The sequence below is a fragment of the Paralichthys olivaceus genome, chromosome 18, assembly GCF_024713975.1.
Source record: "Paralichthys olivaceus isolate ysfri-2021 chromosome 18, ASM2471397v2, whole genome shotgun sequence".
NCBI classification, from domain to species: Eukaryota; Metazoa; Chordata; class Actinopteri; order Pleuronectiformes; family Paralichthyidae; genus Paralichthys; species Paralichthys olivaceus.
The window spans coordinates 13,577,501-13,596,548 of record NC_091110.1 but is presented as its reverse complement, the minus strand read 5'-3'; the positions used below and the strand labels follow the sequence as shown (position 1 = coordinate 13,596,548).

The 19,048-nt window shown below is 39.6% G+C and overlaps 1 protein-coding gene across 4 annotated transcripts in view; it reads right to left on the bottom strand.

Annotated features, from left to right (window-relative positions):
• Positions 1 to 19,048, bottom strand: part of LOC109626217 (rab GTPase-activating protein 1) — a 62,441-nt gene that overhangs the window by 40,407 nt on the left and 2,986 nt on the right. Inside the window, exons 2-11 of one of the 4 annotated variants that reach the window (XM_069514055.1) lie at positions 13,128 to 13,363; positions 10,377 to 10,406; positions 9,021 to 9,279; positions 8,429 to 8,642; positions 8,118 to 8,292; positions 3,937 to 4,097; positions 1,783 to 1,893; positions 862 to 928; positions 673 to 775; positions 31 to 200 (exon numbers count right to left, since the gene is read on the bottom strand). In XM_069514055.1, the coding sequence (XP_069370156.1) occupies positions 31 to 200; positions 673 to 775; positions 862 to 928; positions 1,783 to 1,893; positions 3,937 to 4,097; positions 8,118 to 8,292; positions 8,429 to 8,642; positions 9,021 to 9,279; positions 10,377 to 10,406; positions 13,128 to 13,280 (1,443 nt within the window). In that variant the 5' untranslated portion in view covers positions 13,281 to 13,363. The remainder of the gene's footprint in view (positions 1 to 30; positions 201 to 672; positions 776 to 861; positions 929 to 1,782; positions 1,894 to 3,936; positions 4,098 to 8,117; positions 8,293 to 8,428; positions 8,643 to 9,020; positions 9,280 to 10,376; positions 10,407 to 13,127; positions 13,364 to 19,048) is intronic. The other 3 variants (XM_069514056.1, XM_069514057.1, XM_069514058.1) reach the window with 3 other exon arrangements.

The following is a 19,048-nucleotide window of genomic DNA, read 5'->3' as shown; positions in this document are numbered from 1 at the left end:
CTGGAGAAACTGTGCCTTGACTTGACATACCTGGCGGAGTTTAAGGTAGAAGGTCTCTGTGTAGCTACGCTTGCTGAAGGGCCAGAACAGCCTGTCATTTGGGGAGCACACTCTGACCCTCGTCTCCAGCAGGAAGCGGACCGGCTCCTCCACCTCTGTGATGACCAGGTCCACTGCTGTCGTCATGTACATGAATTTATCTAGAAAAATAATTAAATGAAAAACAGTGGCAGTGTTTGTGCCATGAGTGATTCGCTTATCTTAAAATGGGAATTATTCAAAAGCGCTGCAGATTGACTTGTTGTGTTTAAAGCTGAATTAGTGGTGGTTTTGCATGTGGCGTATATATGGAATTAATATAATGCCTGGGTTGATTAGTGTTCTTGTCCTTGACAACAGTAATACTAATGTGTTAAAATTGTACTTTCTATGAAGTATGCTGTTCAATGTCATAATACCCATAATTTTACAATTATTGTTCTTTTGCAGCAGGATTTTAGGATTTATGCTACAAGTGTAAAGTGATTGTACCACTTAGGAATGGGATCTTAAAACTTAGGGAATGTGAGAAAATAAACAATCACCTAATCAGTAAAATATGAACCAAGGGAATAATAACTGTTGAAAATAGTTGAGTTTTATTCGAATTTTCGACAGGATTTTGGCCGTCACCTTTAGGCGTTTCCTCATTTACAGCCTGGAACTGAGGCGTGTTAGGGTTCCAGCTTCCTGTGATGATGTAAGATTTCCCGTCAGAGCTCTTTCCCATTGACTCCTGAAGGGGCATAAGTTGGAGGAAGTTAGAAAACACACAAACACACAACAACACAGACACACACGCACATGAAAACAGCCGCCTACCAGGTCCAGCAGGTGCATGTCACTGTTCTTCACATTTTTCCCTGGGCTGAGCAGTAGACCAAAGCACCTAGAGGAGAAAAACACAATAATAAATAAACACATAAAGACACAGACATACGCAGAGGGAGACAAGGGAGAGAAGCAAAATGATAAAAGGTTACGTAAGAAGAACAAAAACAAAAAAACAAGAGCGGGAACTGGAGACAATACAACAAATCTTTCTATCGAGCAAAACCAGTTGTTTAACACCACATATGTTACTGCAAATAGCTTCTTGGACTGATCCTTTAACACAGACCAGAATATGGAGAATATTAAACACAGCCCTTCACTCCTCACCATCTCTGGATTTATCAAACAATAACAAACCATAAAAAGTGGGGTGGAATGTTTGAATTTCAACAGATTTATTAAACCATGGAAAATGAGGAGCCATTTTCACTTCACTCACTGTCTTACAACTGCGCCGGAACACTTCAAACCCGACACGCGGATGTATAGATGGTCACTGGTGTGTTTATCGAGTGCTAAGTGATTCATTTCTCGTTAACGTCTGGTCAGTCTGACAGATGCAGGCCGGATATTTTCCTTCTACATGACAACTCAAGTGTGACAGAGAATATAATTCATATCCTCCATTATTCTGATTATGCACGTTTTTTAATCACATTGAGAGATATTTGCACAGTATGTTGTCTTGGATAAAAGTTGTTAATCTCCTGTAAGTAGTGTTGTCCAAACACCAAAAGGATCTCTCACTTAAAAAATAAAAAGAGCACTGAACAAAAGGGCTTTACAAAGTTTTCATGAAGATTTTAAATCTAATTTGAGAGTAGTGTCTCCACTGACCACAAACATCAACATTCAGCGAGCTGTACAGTAACCTATTTTACGTGTGTGAGTGTATGTCTTTAATTTTACCTCTCAATGGCAAGTTCCTTATTGGAAGTCTGCTGGACATAAATGACTATTTTCTTGTCCATTCCTGCACGAAGCTTGAAGCTCTGCTTGTCCTTGTCCTTTGCGACAGCACTGTACATGAAAAAACAAGAAACATTGTTTATTAGATAAATGATCTTCAGTGGGAAAAAAACAGAGATAAAAGTAACACAGTCATCGTTGAATTAAGTAAAAGATAAAAGTTTAACAGTGACACAGTAAAGCTGATTTATTGAAACTGAAACCTTAAATTGGAAAATGACCAAATTACATTTTAACGTAATATTTGAGCACAGGCTGACGAAACAGGTGATTTGTTCTACATTGATATTTGGAAAGGGAAAAAATATAAGGAGATTCTATCTTATACAAAGAACTGAAGCAAATCATTTTTCTTCTGTTGGAAACTGCATCAGTGGAATTCATCACAAGTCAGTTGGCCAATAATTAGGACCATAGCTCATGTTTAGCACAGATCATAGAATAAATAATAGAAGTGTCCTTAAGAGTCATAGTCAAACACGCTCTGTTCCTCGTTCTTTACCTGCTATGAAAGCAGAGACATTTGAGACAGAAACAGTAATCAACAGTCTCCAAACTCTCGCTGACTCAAGTTGTTCTGATGAAATATTGAAGAAACCCTAAATACAGAAAATCCATTGATTGAAGATTTTAAACCTGCCGTGCTGCTCACATGTGAGTTGACTACAGATGAACAGACTTGTTCAAAGCCTATCAAAAAAACATTTTTATTTTATTTAAAAATGTTATTATTCTGTATTTTTGTATTTGTATCGATAATTCATTTATTATTTGGACATGAAAGATTACCTGGACATAAATACAGCATATATGTATCTGCATGTTAAAGTTGTTTGCTTGTAAATTAGCAAACTAAAAATAATCTACCAGGAGCTAATGAGGAGGAAATGTTTGTGGCTAAAAATACACACAAGCATTTTTTCAAATTTTGTTTTGTTTTTCAAATAAGCCAAGTATCTAAGGCTGTTTGTGAACGTGCAGAAATGAATGTGAAAAACAAAATACAACAGATCAGGAAGGATTGAAATGGAGTAAACACAGGAACTTTCTCGTGATCTCTTATCATGTGTGAAAACCTTTGCATGTGTGGGTTTGTAAGATGTTAATTTATATAAGTGGTCAAAATATAATCTAGTGTGATTCTCTTTGGTTATATTTTAATTTATTAAATAAGTTAATTTTAATAATGTTCACATTTCGTTTTCCTGGCATGTTCTTTTGATGATGCTTAAATGATTTGTACCTCATGGGCAACATTTATTCCACATGCTATCAACCTCAGAAAGGCTTGTGACTTTAGTAACTGGGTCACCCAAAAATCTGTTTACTTTGCACAACAGTAAAAGTGGAGCAGCTTTGTCCTGTGTTGATTTGGTGGGAAACACTGGTCACTAGGGAGACATTTGCTTTAAAGCTCTTTAAATATTATGCCAGGGAAGCAACACCGCAACAACTGGATGTTGCAAACTACCAATAAACTTTCGACCAAAACTGCAGCTCGCTCTACAAAATGTATGAGCCCTGCTGATCCTGTCTTGGTGATTCTGTTTTTGTTCATTTTACAATAAAACACACACAGAGAACAACTAACTGATGATGACAGTCCAGATCCATGTTTGTTTTAATAAAATTACATCACACAAGATTCTGTGAGATCCCTGGACATGCTAGAACTCTTAAGTCAATTCTTTTGGTCATTCTTACGATTAAAATGGTTTACATTTGTAGTTATTTCTGAGGTCCACTTTATTTGATATATTGGTTATAAAAAAGTAAATTTGAAAATCTTAAGGTGTCCACCAAGCTTGAAATTGACTGAAAAAAAGACTGCGTAATGTTTTGAGCTGTTGGTTGTTAGCTGAAAAAGATATTATCTCTGGCTACAAGATATGAAGCAGTGGAAGTCGAGTGCATGTGTATGAAAGTATCATGTTTTGGTCATTTCGCATTCACCAAATATAATATATAGTCCTCAGAAATCTATTTTCTATTTAATTTGAGATGCAGGTGTTACTCAGAAGCAGCTGTTGAGGCATCATAAGAGATGTTGCCATGCTCTACAAAAAATATTTTATGTATAAATATTTTTCCCACCTGAAGGTACCCTTCCCATCGTCCTCCCTGATCTCCAGGCTGACGGTGAAGGTAAACAAGTCACTGTCAGGGGTGAGTGGAGCGGCCAGCTGAGATGACAGAGTAGCCTTCTTCGCTGACCGCCGAAACGCTGTGGCAAAGCTGTACAATATCCTACTGACCTGCAGAGAGAGAGAGAAGTGAACACAAACAATGGTATTTTATAATGAACACAAAGTTAAGCCACTGTGATGTGGAGGCGAGACAAGGCCAGTTTATTTATGTTGAACATTTTCACAACAAGGCAATACAAAGAGTGTTTAAGAGATAGAAACAAAATATTAATGCAGAATACGAGTTGAATAAAAAATACTAACGACATACAAGAGTAAAATTTACAGTGCATTAAAAGGATTAACAATCCTTTGATTCAATAAAAGGCCGTGGCAAACACAAGTCAGCCTTGATTTGAAAGAACTAAGAGTTGCAGCAGACCTGCAGTTCTGTGGCAGTTTGTTCCAGATATACGGAGCATAAAAACTCAACGCTGCCTCTCCATGTTTAGAGTCTGGAGACAGAAAGCAGACCTGTACCAGACAACCTGAGGGGTCTGGATGTTTCATAAGGTAGCAGCAGATCCGAAATGTATTTTGGCCTGAAACCATTCGGTGCTTTATAAACCAATAGCTGTACTTTGAAGTCAGTGCTTTGACAGACAGGAAGCCAGTGTAAACATCTAGAACTGGAAGGATATGATCCACTTTCTTAGTGAGGACTCGAGCAGCTGCAGTTCTGAATCAGCTGTTTTTGTTGAACTGATTTTTTTATTTTAACAAAGACCTGTAAACACACAATTACAGCAGTCAGGTCAACTAAAGATAAAACGCATGGTCAAGACTTTTCAAATCCTGCTGACATTTAAATTCTTTAATCCCAGATATGTTGTTTTTTGTAATTGTCTTAATGTGACTGTTAAAATTCCACAAGCACTATGATTGGGAGTGGTTATTAACTTCAGCGATTATAGCCTAATACTGACTTTTAGCCATTCCTTCTTGTCTCCAAAGCCAATAACTTAAGTAAAAGCAAATGTGAACTTGTTCAATGCACTTGTACAGAGCTTGAATGTGATTACAGTCCCCTTTGTGACTGAGTCATGTAAACATGTTTCATCTGTAAAATTGTGGTGGCATATTTTGTTTTGTTTTCCATACTCTGAGCTAGTGGGAGCATGTAGAGGTTGAACAAAATATCTTCCAAGTTAGAGCCATGTTTGTCTGCTGAGATGTGTAATAACCTAAACAAAGTCTTTCCAGTCCTTTAAGCAGTTTGAAAATAGATTTAGTGGTATGTCAAACAGTCCGATTTTTCAGTTGGTTTAGTAATGTTGTGGTCCACTGTGTCAAAGGGAAGACTAATAACACAAATATACTATTTACTAAGGCTGATCTATTATTGTTGTTATTGCATTTGCACCATAAAATACTCCAAATAGCCCATGAAATGACAACATTATTTATTATGCATCAGGGTTAATTATTATTCGTTATTCTCGGATAAGGACATTTAATCATCGTGATGGTTTTGTGCTTTGGCACAGGGTTTAGCAGCACACGCAGCTGAAATGTCTTGTGGAACCTAAAGTTGAGTTTTGTAAGCCAAAAATATCGGCAACTGGCAAAGCAATTAGTGAGTCATTAGCATTGATTAAAAACTCAATCACACCGCAGCAAGAAATGTTACCTAATGACCCACTACTCTACTGACTGTGGTATCTCAAACTATTAACGATCTTGAGTTTTGATTACGATAAGGATTGATATTTGTCTGTTAAGCTGAGCATGAAGGTACAGTTACTATCAATATATTATCAACTAACCATTACCAGAGACTGCAGGGTTCTGCTAAATCTCCCACCTCAAAGAGGAGCAGTGTTGGTGGGGGGGCAGCTACAGATGGCCAAGTGTGGAAAACTTTATTTACATTCACTAAACACAATTTTCCACACACACAATACTTAAGCTTTGCCAAGAAAATGTCATATTTTATGTTTGATAATTACAAAAGCAACATGTGTGAGTTAATAAACAGAGCTCTCCCGCATATAGAGGCTCATAGCACAGTGGTTTTGGATCAGCTCTAATTCTGGTTAACAGTTGAGCCCTGGGGTTAGTGACTACGAGATGGTGTGGGGAAACTGCTGTTATCAATAAATAACAACGCTCTTTTATAAAGCAGCCTCCAACCTTTCCTGCACAAAGCCTTTGTTATGTTCTTGTAGCAGAAGGTTGTCAGGGGATTGCAGGGGGTTTATTTATTCAGAAACAACTGGGATTGGATGCAAGAGTTGGGGGATGAGCAGAGTTAGATGGGGGTCACCCCCTGTATTGAAGAAATTGTGACATCTTAAACAAAGGTATTATTGTTCTGTCTATTACAATTAATGCTGCAGCCAAAGATGAGAACTTTAGAATGTCTACAAATGGCTCTTTTTACTCATTGTGTGCGAGGCAGTGGTGTATCTGTACAGTACTGATTTCAGCCTGTGTACCGAGGAGAGTAAAAAAAGTCATAGATGCTTTGGCCGTCAATACAGATTTCTTAAAATGCTCACAATGGCCACTCCAACTATGAAAGACAGATTTGCTGTCAATGTATTTGTAAACTGGAAAGAGAGAGAGAGAGGGGGCTGAGTAAACATTAATGTATGTGTTGTAAAAGCCATGCCTCTTCCGATGCCTTTAACACCACTCAAGCCACATTGACATGGCATTGGCTAGGGTGATATGACATCAAAACAATATCGCAATTATTTCGAACCTTTACCTCGATCGCAATTAATTTACAGTTATTATATTTTCCACAGCAGCCAAATCTTCATCTATGAGACATTTTTTAACTGATGTCCCGAGCAGCGATCTGCACCAATTTGTCAGTGCCGACATTTTTTGTTTATCTTTCCAAACATGTGATTTAATTTGTTTTAGGAGCTAAATTGCTTTGGTGAAACAAATCTATTAAAGCTGTAATAATTAAAATCACACAGCACTAAATTTGGATCTCTGGACAGGAGGAATAAAAGGAGGTGTTGGGTATGAGACTCAGCAGGGCTCAATGTTACTATCAACACCAGGAGACTTGGAACTGTTACAAACTGGCCTTGAGGCCAGACTAGGAGGTCTGGCACTACAGAGGGAGAGCAGGACTGGGGAGGTGGTTTGCTTGTGGACATTTCTATTCAAAGTCTATTTTAAAAAAAGAAATAACACCAAATTTAAAAAATAACATTCATAACATAAGTTCTGAAAATATGTACAGGACTTAAAATTATAATTTGAATAACAAAAGGAAATACATTTCCCTCTAATAATTTTGCTTACCGAATTTCGAGAAATTTTAGAATAATGGGGTGTTGTGAAGGAAAAGACAACCGATGGGCTGACTCACTCCTTTTTAACAGTGCAAATGAGAGATAAAAAAGTAGCGATAGTGTAAACTGGTTTGTTGCTGGAGGACTGAAGGAAGGAACAAGGAAATAGGAAGATGAGAAGGAAGCAAGAGCTGCAGACAGAGATGTCTGATTTGTTGATAAAGAGCTGGGGATGTGTGTGTGTGAATATGCATAAGTGTGAGCACGATTGTCACTGGTGAAGGTCTGGGAAAGTGGATAGTTGCACGACAAGGGACTGATAAAGTAGTGTCTGTCTGAAGGTTCCATGAAGGAGAAATCAGGTCACTGAACATTGAAGCTTTAGCCCAGATTCATGAGTGGATTCACTTTTCTCTTCTTTTACACGTCTGGTGAACAGACGTGTAAAATAAGCGATGACTCTCCTATAGATTGGCTTGGGGGGATTGTGTGTGGTGCACATGTGCATTTCAGCATAACCTGCAGTGCATGACATAATCACTTGGGGACCACTGAGAAACCTCCCGCACTGACACTGAAGCCTAAGGGACACACTACAGGGGAGATCAGCTACAGAAGGCAAGGTCAAGCAGAATACTGGTCGTCGGTCATATGAGTGTGAACACATGTGTATGTACGTGAGTGGATAAGAGTGCAGCAGAGGAGGTTTGCTCCCCCTCTGGTTCGCTATCAGAACAGCAGCAACATTACTTCTACCTGTTTTTTTGTATGTGTGTGTTAAACGTGACTCCAGTAAACACAGTAACACATTAATAAATCGATAAATCCTCACCGCCTCTTGGATTTGACAGCGGAACACATGGATCCTGAAGATCTCAGCATTGTAGTGGCTCTCGGTGAAGGCGAAGCAGTCACTCTCTGGAGTACCATCATGACCACGCACACAGAACAGAATCTTGTAGATAGGGTAGTTGGCAATCTCTGTACTGTTGTTTGGGTCTAGCAACCTGTTAAATATCAATAAATACGTTCATAAAAGTCACCAACACAACTGAAGCTATTCTTGTTACATGTACTGATGTGAGGATTTCAGTCCATCAGCTGGAACTGTTCTTTTTTAACTAGTTCTGCACATGTTCTTACCTGACAGTGCCTTCAGACACGCCTGGCACAGATAGTGTGACGTCCAGTGGGACCTGGCACTGCCCTCTGAGAATACTCATCATACGAAGGGCCTCCACCTCACTGCGAGGGGCGTTAACAGATGCGCAACCCAGATATGTCAGCTGGCTGAACACAACGCTGTCCTCATCTGGAATGGGACTGCTGGGGCTGCCATCGGATGATGATTCGTCCCCTGCAAAGTGGCAATGGAAAGATGTAAAGAAAAGAAAGGGAATTAATGAAAAAACAATATTGTCCTCATTACTGGGAGGCAAGAAAGAAATATGGAATTTAAGAGGATAGGTGAGGAGGACAACAGTGATATCAATTAGAGATATTTATGCAACAAATGAATACAATGGAGAAGATGATGAGAAGAAACACCAACAGTCCTCTGAGATATAGATAAAAAAAAGCAGTGAGGGTGATCAATGTGAATAATAATATAATTTGAAAACCTGAGTGCTTTTATGATACTACACTTAATGTCCTAAAATTTATAAGAGCCATTGTGTGAACTTCAAAAGACATGAAAAGTGAAAATAGAATCTATAAAAGCAGGATTGCTCACCGCGATACGACCTCTCATTCAGCTCACTCTCCTGTGCCGTTTGAACAGGCAGCACTATCTCCAACTTGGGCGGGGATGAACTCAGGGGGTCAGAGCCTGGCGCTACAGGTGACGCTGTCGTGGGGAGAGGGCCACGGCCCCCTGCACCAAAGCTCTCCATTCCTGTTCCCGGTCCGTGCCCAGCGTCAGCTACCGATGGGTCCATTAGGACATCCTCTAACTCTCTCTGGAGCTGCTGTTCACTTCCATTCCCCACAATCTGATTGACACACACAGAGTAGCAGAAACACGCATACAAAGACACATGCACGCAACCACACCAAGGAGCAGGGACAGAAGAGGGCACAGAGAACAACACATTTAAACCCAAACACATATAAAACACAAGAAAAGATGCTGATGCACAAAATCATCATTGAAATCATCATAACAAATCAAATTCCAGATAAACCAGAGGCCCACTCTGTGGTTTTTAGGACTGTGCAGTGCTTTTGCTTTCAGCAGTGATCTTGTGATTCATTTCAAGTGAGTGTGGTGAAGGTGTAAAGAGGAAAGATGCCTTGTTTTATGTTGGCAGTCAGAGATATATCTTGATTACATTTTGTTTAATCATATTAGTGATTAGTGGGTAAATGTGTAAATCCGCCTCTGCTACCAAATAGTGAACAAAAAAGCAAGACAAAAGCTGGACAAACTACGAAGCACCACAAAAAGAGGGAATGCTCAGTTTTCCTGCCGGCTGTGGATGCACATTACTAGTGAGGAGCAGACTTAAACTGCAGAGGGCGCCACTGTACAGAGCAAAAAAGGGAGGAGGAGGCAACTAAGAATAGGGAATGTGATTTTTTTTACTTCCTATGGTATAACTAATGGTTGAATATTCTGGCTCTCCATGTACACACCACGATAAATAAATGTGACTTCGACATATGTGGTAGTTTCTGCTGTTAGAACAACTACTGTGTATATGTGGATATTCCTTGTGCATAGGAAGAAAACATATTACATGTTGAAGAAAATTATTTTAAGGAACTATCATTCTATATTTAGGTTCACACATCCAAAATACACACATCTAACTGCGTCACTATGCAACTATGCTAAGACTTGGGATTTAAAGGTACTGCTAAAAGCCTTGGTGGGTGTAGGAGCATCTACCACTACCATCCACTAATGTGTTGATGCAGCTGGCTAGTGCCATCACTCAACAGCTGGCCAATATATGAAAAGCACAAATAATCACAGACAGAAATCACCACGGAATGACATCAATAAAGAGAGGAATAAAGATACAAAACAAGCAAGAGATACAGAGAGAAGAGGTGGAGAGGAAAGATAGAGAGAGAAGAGACTGACCTTAAAGCTGACCCCTTCCTCAGAAATCACCTGCATAACAAACAACAAGTTTAGACACACTGACTCTTCTCTGACTGGATGGGAGGGGGGATGTGCACAAGAGTGTGTTTGCAAAAACCAAAACATGATATCTGGATGACTTGAGAGTCAGTGAATGTAGTGATTTCACCAGAGGACAGTGGATGTATTTCGAGGACAGCGTTTCTTCATTGAGACAACAGGCAGAGCGTGGCAACTAGGCAGCACACCACTGACCTCAACTGTGTTTTCAATCAAAATAACTGCAGTTCATTAAGAGGCCACACTCATGCAATATGCAAACTCAAACTCTCAAATCACTCTCTCTTAAGTGTGACTTCTTTCTGAATATGCAACATCCTTGCTCTGCAGGCACCATCTTTTGGTCCCTTTCCAACACCAAGCCAACACTTCCTTTCAAATTCAAAGAAAGTGAGGTGAAGTAATAATATAAACTTATGGACAGAGTGTGAACATATGAGCCAGTGATTCTCAATAAAAGGAAAGGTGATAACTAGTAAACTGTAGGTGTCATGGACAAAATGTGTTTGCAGAGGAGAGGAGGAGGAGAGGTAACCTGAATCCATGAGGGACGCTCACAGGATGGTGCCTCGTAGCTACATTTCCTTCAAAGTCGTGTTTCTCTTTGCAGACAGACACACCCTGGTCACAAAACACCATTATTTTTCCTGACAGTGAGTTCAAAGCACTTGCAGCTGCATCGCCAGTGTTGGTAAACTAATATCTGCTGAGTGCAGCACTGAACTGACTCACAGAGGGCATACAGTATATCAGACATGCTGCGGCGGGATAGCATAGGCTGTATACTAACAAGTGCAGCTGATTGACTGCAGATGGGGGATGTTTTCCTAAAGATCAGTTGCATAAAACAACTGAAAGACAAATTCTTAAAATATCAGCTGACACAAAATAAATTCACACGTGATTCTTCTGTTGTTTTACTTGAGTGACAATGTGATGATAATCCCTTTCATTTTCCAATACCACACAAAATAGAGAGAATTGCGAGGCGGCCGAGACACAGAGAGGAGCAATAAATGCCGGTAAAAACTGTAAAAAATTGCATCTTTACGTCCAAGCATGTATGAAAAGTGGCTTGGCCGAGGTGTGCATGGCTCCCTGGGTGACTGCCCCGAGCCTCATACACCCCGCCCCCAACCCCGTCTGCCTGCTCAGTACCACTCCCACCTAATTTGTGGCCAGGAAAAACCATGACTAAACAAATAATAATGCCAATGAGTGAAAAACCTCAAACAGGTTTAAGCGACAAGAACAAGTCCTGCACAACAAACAAAGCCAATAAAGATGCTCGTGTTTTAAGGAGGTGCACATATTTGACAACTTCCCTGCTGTAAGTAGCAAATGTAAAAGTACACACAGATAAAACACACAAATCAACTATGACACAAAGGAGAAGTGAGGATGTTGAAAAGGCAAAAGAAGAAATGGTTAGCCTTATTGTTAGAGTGTGAGACTGCATGGTTAAAAAAGATGGAAGAGAGTTTTAGACAGGTGAGAGATGAACAACTGTTGACAAAGTAATCTGTATGACCTCTGACCCCTAACATGCCTTTTAAACATGTTACACTGACAGAGGTCAAAATTAGACCTGGGCAAAATGGACTCTGAGTGTTGATGTTGAAAATGATATGTAACAAATGTTTTCCAATTTATCGGCCAATATAAAAATTTGGCAATGATTTTTAAGATGTTATCTTATGACAGATATGTGAAAATTGAGGCCTATTATGATATTTTTAAGTTTAAACATTAAAACAACACAAATAAAACCAAATATATTGAACTAAATACATATAAATATTTTTTACATAATCGTAAACAAGTGGGCCTATATCAGCAAATATTAAGGGTGTTCCGATTGATCGGCTACTGATCAGTATCGGCCGATATACCCTCTAATTATTTTGATCTGCAATCTTTCTCTTGTTTCTCTATTAATGCCTTTCTGCGTCATCTATCTGTGATTTCCACACATGCAGAGAAAGTTAAAGTCATGTTCATATAGTTCAAAATTGTGCACAGCATCAATCCTGCAGCTGCTGACAGCACAGATGAGCACAGGCTGATACAGGGGTTTATCATGGCACTGAATGGGAACTAAGGAACAACTTGAAAGTATAAGCAGACATTTACTCACAAGATTCTAAGTTGGACTGAGCCCTGTAGTGTTTAATTGCATATAGAGCAGGGAAGAGAAATCCGATTATAAGTGGTCACTTGGATCACCCAAGATGAATGTAAACAGGGTCATAGACCACGTGATCGGTATCCGCCGATACTACTTCTAACTATTGCAATCGGCAATCAGCCCAAAAATCCTGATCGGAACACCCTTAGCAAATATAAACACTGATACTACTACATTTAATTAAGGCTTATATCAGCTTATCAGCAAAGCAATATATCTGTCTGGCTCAAGTTAAGATAAAATTAGCATCAAGGAAGTTCTGCCAAATCATGGCCTGACTTTTTTTTCGACTGGATTTTTTTTTTTTCATAAATTTACAATTTCTGTCATTTCTTTAATATCAAGAACAGATTTTGATTGAGTATTTAGCATCCTCCTGATATTGAACGAAGCAAATGTCAAAAGAATGTACTTATCACTTACTCTAACTAGACAAGTACAGCTCTGAAGTCACCCTTCTCTCCCTTGTACGTCTGTCCATACCTACACCCAACCATCCTTACCTTCAGTCCTGTCTTTTCGTCATCACTACCATTATTAGTGGAGGAGGGTGTCTCGTCCCCCAGGCGGGACACAAGGACAAAGTCCTCACTGTTGAGAGTGGACACTGAGTCCGAGGAGACGCTAATCTTCCCCACCGAGACTTTGTCATCCATGGCTGCCGCTGTTAAATTCAGCCACGCTGCTCATGAATGGAAGACGGGAGGAGGAAGTGGTGGGAGATGATGAGCAAAATCACCTAGAAAAACAAAAAAAATAAGGAAAAGGAAAAAAAGCAGAAAACAGTCATGATGTGATGAAATCCATGAAATGCATCTTTAAAGGCAAGTGGAAACTTAGCTGTTGGACATTAACCCTCTAAAAACAGTGAAACCATTCATTCTTCACCTTTAGAGGTATTTCTAACACCTGAAAGAAACTGTGGCAACTTTACAAAACCCAGCGAGGAACAATTAAGATGTCAAGTAAAAGTGATTAAGAGAGCAGGCTGCAATGAAGAAACAAGGAGTTGTGGGTTTCTGAAGAAGAAAGCCATGGTGATATAAGTGACACTTTGAAGAAACATGCATGTGAAAGTGAGGAATTAAATGAACAAGCCAGTTTTGTACAACCATCTTGTCTGTCACATGTCAGTGATGCCTGTTGCAGGTACACCATAGACAAATTACCTTAACACACAAAATCAGAGTTGGATGTGCTAATTGCATTGTGTGCACTGTAAATATATACCACAACTCTACGCCTCCTCCCATTATCCACATTGGAGGGATTGAGTTTGGTTTGCGACGGTCCACCTCTGCATGCACCTGACCAATCATGATCAAGTTTCACCTCGCACAATCTTACCGGAAAAAATGTACACTTGAAAAAAGATTTGAGTGATAAGAACTATATAAAATGATGGACACCTTCTTACGAGTCAAAATTCTTGCACTTTGATATTTTAGTTTGGTTCATGTTCCATGAAATAACATGGAGGAGGTAGGTTTATGACCTATAATGCAGTCAGGTGACGATTGAAACCCTTTCCACTTGGATTAGGGTTAGCAGTCATGTGGTCCATTTTTAAATAACCAAGAGACGATTGCAGAATTGACAAACACAAATACAGATGCATGGTTAAATAAAATAAAATGTAAAAATGATGATTTAGTTTCTATTTGTAAGTTCAGATATGTCAGTATGAGAGAAAAATCTCCATGTGTACAGTTAGGTGAGGTAACTACTGAAAGGGGGGAGGTGCCCCTGTATGTAACACAGGAAGAAAGACACAACAGACGGTTCTGGCAGACGTTCAAACAGAGACTATAACAAGCTATTTATATCTCAACTCCTCCCTTTCACTCTCTCCCATCCCTCTTCCTTTCACTCTTCTCTCCTTATCTCTTCTCCTTCCAATCTTCGGTGTATCTCAGAGCTTTCCTCGGTTCTCCTCTGCCCTTTACCTCCTCCAGTTTTTCTAAAGGTTTCAGTCGGTGTTTCTTGGGCTGTATTCTCTAGTGAAAAGCCCCACCCTCTCTATTCAAAGCAAGTCACACAATTGAAAGTAACAGGAAAAGTCATCGGAAAGGTTAATAATGTGACTTACTTATGATAACCTTAATATGAGTAGCCATGTCTTTGTGAATAGAGGCTTTTAGTTATTAAGTTACTATTAGGCTACCATTAACTGCCAGGTTAGAGTTGCTTTTTTTATATTTTCAAAGCAAACTGAAGAAATGTGTGACTTTTATTCACCCACAAGTCCTGGGTGTTATATTTCACTTGTACTGCAAAAGTGTAGTTAAAGATATAGTTGCAGGGTACAAGGATTTATCAGGTCCACAAAACTTCAGAATGAAAACTGTCAACCTGAAGACTGCGAATTTAACATCACACCACTCAGTTAATTTCACTCAGTATAGGTACTAGAAAGAAGAAGATCACTTTGAGCAGAGTCAGATGCTCAGGACAGTTTCTGAAACTTGTTGTGAATACGTCTAACAAAAAACAATCTCGTTTTAAAGGCAAACTCTGGAGATTGTCAGTGCTCAATTTTAGTTTTAGAGTTCATGTCCCAAAACACCTCCTTAAAGACTTTCTATTGCTGCTGTGCAGTTGTTGCTTCTTCTCATGACAACACTGACTTTTTACCAACAACCCAGGGGGAGTAATCATGAAGCCATATGGACTGGCAGGTAGTTAAATCATTGTTGTGGTGACTGTCATCCTGTATCATGATAGCATGACTGGAAGTGAGATATGGACAACTTACTCACTTTTGTGTTTATTTTATTGAAGTGAAGGCTGCAGCTCCGCCACATGTATGACAGGTAGCACTTCCTTACTGATTAAGAGGAATTGGGATTATAAACTGCAGAAATATGGGACAAACCATTATCTGCATGGATCTGTGGTATAGGAATCATAGGAATCATTTAAATCAGCAATTTTAAGGAACAGCAGATAAACATTATAAACCTCAGTCAATGAGAAAAATAGCCTCTGACACTCCTACGTCCTTCCTCAGATTCCCAAACTTTTAATCTTCAGGACACTTTGTAGATGTTTACTCTACTTTTGGCTCAATGGCTGCAGCTTTCTATTTTTAGAAAACTTGTAATCTGAGTGATTGGACAAGGTCGTTTTTTTCCCTCAGATTTTGTCTTGGTGGAATTTTGAGTTGTCACATATTCTGGTCTTTTGTTTGTTTTGCCACAGTGGCTGCTGCTGATAAGGCTGACTCCCAGAGTGTAATAAACACTACAAGAACACATCTGAAAGCATTAGCAGTGGGCTAAGCATTAGCAAAATAGTGCTTTCATTAAACCAACTAATCAACAAAATAATTTAAGCTTTAATATTAGAGCCTTTCTTCAATCCTTTACATTCTTAAAGTTTTGAAGTAGAATCCCCAGACATCCCAATTTTTTTTACATATTAAAAATACGAAGTCTAATTTGAAGCAACTAAGTCCTGAAAACTTTTACAACATTAACTAACTTTGAGAGCTTTGCCCTGTTGTCATTTTCTCTGTCTCTGGCCATCGGAAGTACCAGGACGAATCCCACCATATCAGTGGTCCTAAGCAGACAGACAGGAAGTCCTCACCATAGCACCGACCCCTCTGTTTACCTGTTATCTGGATCTCGTATCAGAGAGGGAAAGCAGTGTGCACATCCAATCCCAAGCCTTCATCAACCTGACTCAAATCCATCCCCCTAACACAAGTAAGCACTTACCCACAGCCACACACGTGCGCACACACGCACACGCAAAGGCATGCGCTCACGCACACACACAACTCTGTCTCTGATTGGCTGGCAGCTCTAACAGGCTCATAATGGCTGCCTTGTCACCCTGCTTCCCTCCTTTGCCTCACTAACCTCTCCGCCTGCTCCTGCCAAGATACACTGTTGGTTATCAACACTTTTAGTGCAACATAAGGCTGAGCAATGAGAGAAGAAAATGTATATTCAATTTCAACAATTTAATAGATGCTATGTGGGCCTCTCTGCAGCATTGCAGACACAAGAAAACATTTGTTTTCAGTCATTTCAGTACACTCAACACAAAGGACACATTTCGGCAGAGGCAACCCATCAAACATTTGTTTAGTGCTGCAAGTGCAGAGGGTACGAAGCTCCTACTGAATCTGGCCCCTCTCCATTTAAGTGTTCTGTAACACCGTCTGGATGGCAGTAATGTGAAGTAATGACTAAGGGGGTGGTCGGTGTCGTCTGCTATGGTGAGTGCTGGGCGTGGGATGTCTCTGTCGTTCAGATCTGTGATTTTGGATGTGGGAAGGCTGATGATTTTAGAGGCAGTGTGTGTGTGATGTCGGTGAGTTTGTTTTTGTTGGTAACAGAGAGTACCTTGTAGAAACTGGTGGAACAGTACAGCAGGATGGGCTGGACGATGCTTTACTAGAGTAGCAACAGGAGGTGGGGGGGATTCAATGATATGGAGTCTTTGCTGTGATCGTTTATGGATAGAAGTGATGTGTTAATCAGTCATTGTCAATATCGAGTCCGAGGTATTTGAAATGGTCAACCACTTCCTTTATCTTGTCAATGTTCAGCTGTAAGAAGTTGTTTGTTCACCACTGTGTGAAGTGAGCAATGGAGTTGGGATAAGTCTGTAACAGAGTTATTGTCATTGAGTAATCCCAGAATGGCAGTGTCATCAGAGTATTTGGAGTATGTGGTGATGGGTGAGGGGCTGGGGCAGTCGTTGGTGCAGAGTGTGTAGAGTGGTATAATGGTGTGTAACATGTCACATACCAAAAAAGTTGCAGCTTATGCAATCTGAATATTGTCCTTAAGCCTATTGGGATGTCAAAAGTTTCAAGATTGATTTAGCCCCAGTGCCAGTCTACTTATTCTTCCAAAATCAGATGTAGCTTGATGATATGCACAGACTCTCACACCTCTTGTAGCTGTTTCCGACCAACATCAAAACCTTAACTACATGCGTACATTAATAGATGAGTACTCAGTAGGATAAATACATTATTATCTTATGATATTTTATCTTATCCTCTCCAATCCTATTTTACCACACGCTTCCTCACACTCTGCATTTATTTTTATCAATTATATAACTGTAAGTTCCAGGACTGCATCTGGCACAATTATGATGGTGATAAAATCTGCCCACAAACAGACAGATAGATATAAACAATCCAAGCTGCGGTGAGTTAAGAGTTTTAAAAACTTAACTGTTGACACACAAAGTGATAAAAGCAGTCGGGACAAAAACAGACGCACAGAATATCTTATACCAATCCATGTGTAAAGCCGTGCGTGCACACTGGAAACCTACGCCTGACTATTTTTTTTACTCCCTACCACTCTCCAGCTGAATGGCCTGTTCTGAGCTGCCAGCTGGGCGCTGCGTGCACCTCACAAGGGAGAGGAAGACAGCCAGACACAGCTAAAGAGCATTCAGGCTTGCAACACAGTCCCTTTCGACGCGCCTCACAGCAATGATTTCAGCCAGGCAGAGACACCCCAGAGAAAGGATGGGACAGAAAGAACGACAGAAAAGCTGAATAACCACATAGTCATTCACAAGGTACAGAGGGAAAGAGAAAGAAAAGAAATGAAAGAGCAGCTCTGAATGATTGAGTCTTTACGTAAGAATCAAGGAAACACATAAAAACACACGGACAGCAGCTTATTATCATTTCAGTTGAGGCTGACAGCAGAGCACAGGCTCTCATTTGACTATCAAGGAATGAAACCATTGCATGTCCCTGCACTCAACAACAAAACAATCTCACATGACGTGAGGACAGACCTGCCTTTAACTCGGACATAAAAAAGTGGCTAGAAAAAACATCTTCTGTGAGATACTGAGTTGCACAATATGCAATGTGGCAATTCATAAACATTCACATAGCAGTGGGTTATGAAGAATAGAACTATGTGGCTCATAAGGGAAACTTGACACCTGTTCGCAACTGAATGTGTGATCCTTTACAACAAATAGTTGTTAAGGGTGTTGGGCCTTTAAACAATAGAAGTGAAAGCAGCAAGCGTCCCTTATATAAGATTACATGAAAGGGTAAGTTTACTACACAAGCATTTTATGTATATTCTGGGAAATAAATACAACAGATGTATTAATTAACTCTCAGAATGCTGACCACAATTGTAATTTATTGATATTTCACATTATTGAAGGGTGTAATCAATGATTTACTTTTATTTCTCCAATCAATAAGGCCTAAGAACTGGGGATAATGTTTTTTTAATAAACAGGTTCATCCAAAAATTGGAATATATATTAACTAACAACAATAATAGCTTAATCTGAATTCCATTAAATATTTATACAGTTATTATGTTATACAACTCATAACACAAATTAAAGATATAGTCCTCCTGGGGGTGATGACTGAGAATGTGAAATGTTCAGCAATTATTGTTTAATACAATAA